General features: G+C 31.5%; 1 protein-coding gene across 1 annotated transcript; it reads left to right on the top strand.

Moving 5' to 3' along the window:
* The first annotated feature begins 601 nt into the window (after nucleotides 1-601).
* Nucleotides 602-2,636, top strand: LOC143905757 (putative ATP-dependent RNA helicase DHX37). Its single transcript, XM_077421349.1, has 5 exons — nucleotides 602-1,721; nucleotides 1,776-1,886; nucleotides 1,968-2,176; nucleotides 2,275-2,490; nucleotides 2,570-2,636. Exons 3-5 carry the CDS (start codon nucleotides 2,133-2,135, stop codon nucleotides 2,613-2,615), a joined length of 306 nt encoding a protein of 101 aa, XP_077277475.1. The 5' UTR covers nucleotides 602-1,721; nucleotides 1,776-1,886; nucleotides 1,968-2,132; the 3' UTR covers nucleotides 2,616-2,636.
* Nucleotides 2,637-8,911: the final 6,275 nt, after the last annotated feature.

Genomic DNA, 8,911 nt, shown 5'->3' with positions numbered 1-8,911 from the left:
TCACTGGCAGTTAAAAAGTGTTGTGATAAGTTGCTGTTGTATTTATATATTTATTTTGATTGAAAAAAGGGGAATATGATGTCATCTGCTGTAAGTATTGTAATTATGAGATACGTATGCTAAGTTATGTTGTATTAGGTTATAATGTTGATATATTGATAGTCTAGTATACATTTCTAGCCTAACATACATATACAATTACAGTAGTTTCAATTTGTTAAAGACAGTATATAATAAAAATAGTACATTATATTTTGTATATAAGTATGTTTTATTTTATAGAAATAAAAAAATGAAAGCGAAAATAGCAAAATTATTTCTTATGAAAATGATAATGGAGTGGTTGGAGCCATAAAACAGCACAAATAAGAGAATGCATTACACTGATTACAAAATGATTTTTTAAAATTAATTTATAGATTCATTATTTTATAACGTCTATATATATATATATATATATATATATACACAATATTTTTTTGTAAAACTTAAAGTATAATATAATATATGATATAACAGATATTCTCTTAATTATTTAATAGTCCCAATCTTTTCTCCATTTCACGCAATATTATTAAAAACTCCAACGCTAACTGTAATCTTTTTTTGTAGGGAAGTCGACGCATTCCTTCTGCCAGTCGTAACATAAACCCATCAATAGGATTGGGTTGAATATTCGTGCTTAAGGTCTGTAAAAAAAAGCTCTATCTACTTCGTAGATGTTATTTGAATGTTGTCTTTCTGGAACCAAACAGTAGATTAAATTATTAAAAACTCCAATATCCTCGTATTAATGTGTGTGTGTGTGTGTGTGTGTGTGTGTGTGTGTGTGTGTGTATTTATTTTAAACATGAACTTCGTGAAGATGAAGTCGCTACAGAAAATTCAGAGATACCCGGTGATGGCGTTAAAGGTGGCCTGTTTTCTAAATCGTTGCTGTCATTCATAGCTATATATTATAGGTGAATTTGAACAATAGGAAGGTTATTCGTTACTTGAGCTGTGTCTTTCCTGTTTGAAAATCTTAAAGATGTACATGTTCTGGAAAAAAAAATTTAGTTATTATTCGACATGTCAACACATTCAATATAACTTACTCTTCATATTCTAATCATTAAGAAAACTCATTGCATCGTAATAGCGGAAAGATGGTTTATTTCTTTCATTTATGGAAGTACCTGCGGTACCACTCCTTTTTTTAGTGCTCTCTGTATTTTCATAAAATTCCTCTTAGCTTTTGTATATCAATCTCTTAAATATTGCCATCTTTTTTCGGCGCCAACAGGTGAATATGCTCCCTAAGAGCACAGTTGACGGAAAGTCGACGGTAAATCGACTTTTATAAGTCGACTTCTAGTCGACTTCTAAAAATGGCGGAAAGTCGACTAAAAGTCGACTTCTAAATAGTCGACTTAATAAAGGTCGAGTTTCCGTCGACTTTTATAAGTCGACTTCTAAAAATGGCGGAAAGTCGACTTATAAAAAAACGGAAAACAGTCAAGCGGCGCATCATGCATCATCAATATAGCGGCGAATCTCGAGGAGGCTGGAGGAGCAAATTAAAGTTTACGCGAGTGCAAGGAATACATGCCGCGAGACAGGACACGATAAGACGTCGAAAAGCGCCGCGCTATCAACCACCGCCACGAAACGTCGTCGTCGTCGTCATCATTGTCTTCCCGTTGACTTCCTCGACTAGATCAGAATACTGGAATTTGACTGTATGTATGTTGCAATATGTTTGAAACGGTTGTCTACAAAAAGAATTGTTACAGAATGCCGTTACCAACCGACATGGAAGCGAAATTGCTGCGCCAGATAGTTCTTGCAGGTATGGCGGATTTAAAAGAGGATCAGGATAAGGCCAAGTGGAAACATGCTTACAGGTTAAGTATGGTGTGTTATTAATTATCACCGATAATTAAGACCTATTGAATGCGACCTCTCCATTCTGAACCATCTCTCAGAACACTATCAGAAATGGAGGAACCTGTGTTCATGCATTCTTCGTGCGTTCTACGAAAAATCAGTCTGGAATAGGTGGTTTATAAAAAGGTGTACGAAACGAATAAGATGTATATATGCGAGGTGTCACGGCGATAGAACCCGAATGATTGCCGAAATTCGCTTCCATGCTATGCCATCTTAGTGAACCATTGGTTGATCCACCGCCAAGGTATTTTTATTACAATTGTTGCTTTATAATGTTTTTTCTATTTATTTATAAAGATATTAATCTTCATTATGATTATCGAATATTATTCTAATTTATAGATATAATCAAGGAACCGGGGAAGATCATTTGCCGCGTGTCTGGTACATTTGGAAAGGCCGGATAGGCACTACCATTGATGGATATAGAGCATCTGTGGATGGTGTGAAGTGGTTCGCGTATTTGTTCTTGGAGGGTCAACAAGTGTACCCTAAGCTGAAACGATTTGTTCCGTCGCTGCTGACGACACCTGGGAGCATCACTAAGTCATGGGCCAGGTAAATCGTTATTCTGTCTCCTTTCGATTTCACGTTGATTCATCGAATAGATTACAACAATTCAATATGATTTTTTCAGGTTGATATTACGCACTCAAGCAATAGTACAAATGCTGCAGTCGTAGGAAGTCGTGTCCAAATACAAACTGCTAGAAATCTGGGGTTTGGATGAAAAATGTGAGATTTTAATTTATAAAATAATATTTAGATATTATCATAGAGTAGACTTATATACAATACTATAGACCGGTGATGCTTGCCGCCATGTTGATTTTAGTCAAGATATGCTATACTACAGATTCTATACAAGTGATTTTATACAAGATTTCTATACAATAGTCTGGCATATACAGAATGTCCAAAAGAAAGGGTTTAATACTACAGGAGTAGTGGTTCGATTTCGGCATTCAAGTACGCTACACGTCGAAGGCATGACTTACAAACTTATTGATAACATGTACCAATATTTAACACATAAACATTCGCTTGCTTCGTTATATACTGTAATAACGAATGCAGATAAACGCACATCATGAGCAACTGAACACCCGATAGTGACTCATTGTTAATTCAATATGGCCGTACCCTTCACTAACACTTGCACCTAGGCTCGCACTCGCATCAGCTTTTCGGCAGAGCGTCCATAGATGTTAATGGTCTAGTATATATATATATATATATATATATATATATATATATATAAAAGTCTGTAGATATTATATATTTATAATTTTAGTTCTGTTGTCAGCTTACAAGAAGTGGCTGCCGGATTCCGCGCACGCAGAAATGGTACAGATATGACGGAACACAGTGGCCGCCTTTGTAATTAAGAATAAAACATTAGGATTGTAATTATATATATATATATACAGTTCTTTAGATAATTAAATTATTTTATATATGAAAAAAAAATTGAAATGCATCAGTTTTAGCCCTCCAGCAAAGGGTCGATTGTGTATCTTGAAATAATGAGGTAAAAATTACAAAAGTGAGAAAATTCATTAGCGTATCTACGATTTTATTTATCAAAATCGAATAAAATTTGTTAACTTTTGTTATTTTCACCTCGTTTCAAGATACACAACCGACCTCCAGACGTACGCGGCGGTTTATTTTATCAACTTTAAAAGTTAGCGGGAAGTCGACTTCTACCGAAACTGACTTGGCAGAGCTAGAAGTCGACTTTTTTAAGGGAATCCTAAAGCCGTGTGTAATACCGGTTTTTTTCTTAGCACTAATCTTTTAATTGGCTTTATAGAAATGCAAAATTCTTGTCTAGAATTAAAGTACGCATCAAAATCTAGGTCATGGTGGTCGAATTTATATCAAAAACGAGAAAAAATTAATATTTTTGTTAATTTTTGGTATACGTGACGACAATATTTGCTTTGTACAAAAATTCCACAATAAATATTTACAAAATTAGACCGGCATGACCTAGGGACAACATTTAAGAACAATATCGTGCAATTTGATCTAAGATTGAAAGCCTAAAAAAAAAGATTAGTTTAAATAAACTTTTATATGTGCAAAAGCACATTCAGGTTGACATTGCGTGTAGCGAGAGATGGCGCAGCAATCGAAACAAGGACAGATGCCTCTCGTTAGACAAGGACAGATATAGATATATGACATAGAAAACAGGATTAGAAATGTTGACATTACCGACGTCACAGTTTAACTATAACCAGTTACGACAGTAAAGTCGGAACCTTTGATGTTCGTGTTACCCAGTCACGTGACCATCCGCCATGTTTTTGATAATAAAAAAGCGCGTTATTCGAAGGAGTAAAATAAAAAAAGTTGACTTGAAAATTTCTTCTGTATATTCGTAGACTTCTAACTGATTAAATAGGTAAATAGGTGAAAAAAATTACGGAAAAAGTTAGGAAAAATTGAATTATAAAATTAGGTTAAATAATAATAATATAATTAAACACACACATTTCAAGATGTAATAAAAAAATATTATTTTAAACTTTCAATGATTAGTTAACAGTTGATGGACAATGTGCTAAAAAATATTTATAATTTTTAAATGATTGTTCCCTTGATTGTTCCAATGAAATGATGTTTTCTCTCGATTGCATTGGTAAAGCAATTCTCATGTTTATTCTGCTGTAAAAAGAGGAGAAAAAATAATTTAAATATAATACTAAAGTCGGCATTTATAGATGGATTAACATTGAAAATTGTCTTAAATTTATCTGTGATGATAATAAAATATCTCATTTCTTACATAGCATCTTAAAACAAATTTGTAATGATTTTTATCATTGTGACGGTGAGGAATGATACAGCCTTGAATTTTTCTATAAAATTCTTTATCATCAGATCGGACTATGAATACCGGCCTTAGACTTAATTTTATATTTTAATGTATTTAATTCATATTTATTATTTATGAATGCACATGTTAACCATTTCTAATGTGTGAAACAGCATATTGAATTATACCATACAGAAAATAATAATAATGTATTTAACAAAAAATGATGTATTTAACATTAAAAATAAGCTATATCGCATATATATTACCCGGGAAAAAATATTCATATCTGATCATATATGATCATATATGAATGGCCATATATGGTCAGATATGGAAATTGGCCAGATCTGAGGATATATGATCTGGTATTATTGTATATGTTAATATCTGATCAGGTATGATCAGGTACGAACTATATATTTATCAGGTATGGACATATATTTTTGAGTAAGTTTCAAAAAATTGTTATATATTTTTAAAAGTTATTTTTTAAAAGTGTGCCACTTTATTATAAAGATAGACTCCACGATACAACTAATACAAAAATTGTGCCGCTCCATAGTGCGAAACAGCGAAACAGCTAGTGTCGTGTCACAGTATAACCATACCCAGTAGCGACACTGAGTGTCGGCACCTTTGATGTAGTTGTCCTCAAGTCACGTGGTACGTCGCCATATTGTCAGATGTACCGGCGCTACAATTGAAATGTACATATATAATTAAAAAATGTATATGAGTATATATAATCAAAAAAGATTTTTTGCGCAATTTTAATTATAATCCAAAGAATTTCTTGAAGTAGAAGAAATGAAAATAATACTTCTGTGTATTTTGTATCATTTTATTTCAAAATTTTTCGTAACTTATTGTGTAAATAGAATTGTAAAATGTATACAAAATATATATAATTATTGAGCTCAAAAGCGAATATAGATCATTGGGCGCAAAAGCTAATATTTTTATTTGTTCTGTCATTGAGTAAAAAATGCATAAAAATATTTAAAAAAATACTTATGTTTATTCCGAATACTTGCGTTAAAATTTCATAATTTTTACTGAAAATTTTAGTAATATATAAATATTAAGATATCCATTTTTTTTTAATTAATTGTTCCTCATGGACATCCTTCGCAGTAGAAAGAATGTGCTCCAAATGTCAATGTCAACTGAAACAATAATTGGAATAAGTGAAAACATGTAATATTCACTATCATTATGTGCTGTTACTGTATAATACTTACATAAAAAATAGTAAAAATGTTAAAAAAAGTAGCAGAAATGTTAAAAGGAGTAGCAGAAATATTAAAAATTTATTTCAGAAAGTAACACATGCATTTTGACATTCACAAAGTTGCCAAACACATTTAGTTTTATAACAATAAAATTATAAACGAACTTCAATAATAAATTTAATTAACGAAAACACATTTACTTTTATAAAAGTAGATATTAAATAATTTGCATTTATAAGGAAAATACAGACATTAAATTCTAATCGTGACGTAAAATTATAGTTTTTCTGTGTCCGGATTGCGATTTGAAACGTTTATTAATAAATTTTAATGTATAAAATAGTCGAACTCGAGCATATAATTTCAATAAATAATTATGCGGAAAATGTTGACACGGATGAATAAATTCAACTTCTTTAAAAATGGTAATGAGGATACGAATTATATGCTTTTGTACAATCAATTCCTCAATTTTAGAAAAAAATAAATTTTCCAACGTTTTAAGATATATTACGAAATCATCGTGCGGCATAGATAAATTTCCGAAAGGATTATCTTCAGTAGAATTGTAAGCCCTAAAGAAACAGTAATATGAAGTTTCATTTAAGTCGATGTACGAGTGTGCATATTGAGAACAAATCTCACACGAATGTTTTTGAAGACATTTACGTATTACGTATCCACAAATATATCGGAACGCATCTTGTTCGTTTACGTCCATCTGACGATAATCATGATCATCCAAAAGTATTGGTGTAATGTCATCTGTCTTAGGTTCAACATCCATATAATTCTTCTCTCTAAAGTTTGTAATAGCTACAAATATATCAGCACTGTCTCTTTCACAATTTCCAGTTTCAGCAGTACAATATTTCATAGAAAAAATTTTTCTGAATGAATAAAAAAACTGAACTGGGGTAGGATTAATAACATTGCCGTTCAATCCTCGAATAGCCGAAAAAAAGTGTTCCAAACAGTCCTGAGTAAAACGGCGTAATAATAGAAATTGCATTTCTGGAAACACATTTTGCAAATGTTCCCACATTTGAAGAAGAGAATTTATATTGTGTTTCATGCATTTGAAAACTTGAACTTTATTAGAAATATTAACACCAGTTTTATTAAATATCGTTATTTTGGATAAATAATCTTCAATTTTTGAAAGAAATTCTAATTGATATTGCGCTCCCCGAAAAGCTTGTTTAAATTGTGATGGATGTTGAACCGAAGATGAATTGAATAGATCAAAGTAATCGTTCATATTTTGGATAAAATCTGCTGTTCTAAGTGCAATTGGAGCAACCGCAGGTTTAAAAGCTCCAGAAATTACCATTTTCCTCAAGCTACTACTCACTGTAAAACTCAAAATTTGTGTAGCCAAATATACTTTCATTTTATCGAAATTTGAAAATTTCATATGCTTATCAGTGAGTTTAGGTGCAAGTCGAAATTGCCTAGTTTGATCTTGTTGAAATAAATCATCAACGCACTTCCAAGATATAGGTTTAGAGTCATACTCAATAATATTGTCATGGAAATTATTCCTGACAGCTTTAATTATATGAGGTGAATCAAAAAGATGTGAGATTCGCTCGTTATTAACAAAAAAAAATAGATTGTTCTCTGTCACACCTAAGTATTTAGCGGTTAATTTAAAATTCCCTCCCATGTCTGAAACAAACGCTACTACTATAAACCCCGCATTTTGCAGTTTTGTAATTGCTTGAGGAATAATGGTTGTTAATTTCCTAGCAGAAAATGAAGAATGAAGAAAGAAGTAAGCCAAAGGTTGTTTCCAATTGTTGCAAATCCCTCTGATCATTAAAACTGCAACATTACATGCTGGAAGATATGATTTACCATCACCCAAGTCTTCAAATCCAATGACTTCATCCTGACTTATATTATAATACAGATTTGCTTTAATTGATGCTTCATCAATGCATAAAATGCAATACTTCTCGAGAGGTGACGAAGAAGCCTGTAACTTTTTTTTCAAAACATCGAAAACAAAATCATGCAAACCTGGAGTAATTTTCAAATGTTCAATCATGCGTTGTAAGGTTCTTACACTGGGAAGGATAAATTTTTGTGCAAAAGAATTATAAATTCTGCCTCCCCCAGAAAACAATATATCTAAACAAAACTTTTTAAATGGAAGCGAATATTTTCGTCCTTTGGCTGACTTATATCTACTAAGACGTACTTGAGTTTTTACAAAATTTGCAATCTCTGGTGGTAGAAATTCGTCTGTAGCTTCACAATATTCATTCAAGGACATTTTTTGTCTTATTTTTGAAGTTTGTATCTTATTTTTCTGTCGTTCTAATTGTTGTTTTAATTTTCGAATTTCTCGATGTAACGCTTCAATTCTGCCTCTCAAAATTCTTTTGCGCGGAGAATGATTAGAAAATTTTGGCTCTGTTTGACTATATTGATGCAACTGTTGTGGTTCTGTTTGAGCATATTGATCCAAATATTGTAGCTCTGTTTGAGCATACTGATGTGACACTGATTCCACTTGCTCATGTTCATATTGCCCATGATGGTCGTTAACTATAATATTTAAAAATACTACATCACTTATGAAACTTAAAAAATTAATGATTATATTCCATTCATTACAAAGAAAGAACGAATATATAAATTATAATAACCATACATCAATTTTATTTTCTAATTCACAAAAAATTCATGTTACTAGCATTAGTTAATTCTATATTGAACTAAAATTATTACCTAATATTGACTGACATTCAACTTTGTCTGAAAAGCCAGTTTCAAATAATTCCAATTGTTGCTTATCATAGTTAGATTTAATGATATCACACTCAACTGAAATATAGTAATTATGTTCACAAAATTTTTGATATTTCCAACCATACACACACACACACACACACACACACACAGAGTT

Source organism: Temnothorax americanus, unplaced genomic scaffold (assembly GCF_048541705.1).
Source record: "Temnothorax americanus isolate GAGA-0224 unplaced genomic scaffold, ASM4854170v1 Scaffold66, whole genome shotgun sequence".
Taxonomy (NCBI): Eukaryota; Metazoa; Arthropoda; class Insecta; order Hymenoptera; family Formicidae; genus Temnothorax; species Temnothorax americanus.
The sequence above is the reverse complement of the archived record's forward strand: the minus strand, read 5'-3'. Positions and strand labels throughout refer to the sequence as shown.

Coding starts and splice junctions, on each gene's coding strand:
- LOC143905757 (XM_077421349.1), top strand. CDS start 2,133: ATGCTATGCCATCTTAGTGAACCATTGGTTGATCCACCGCCAAG. Junction 2,177..2,274: donor TTGGTTGATCCACCGCCAAG/GTATTTTTATTA, acceptor TCTAATTTATAG/ATATAATCAAGGAACCGGGG. Junction 2,491..2,569: donor ATCACTAAGTCATGGGCCAG/GTAAATCGTTAT, acceptor TGATTTTTTCAG/GTTGATATTACGCACTCAAG.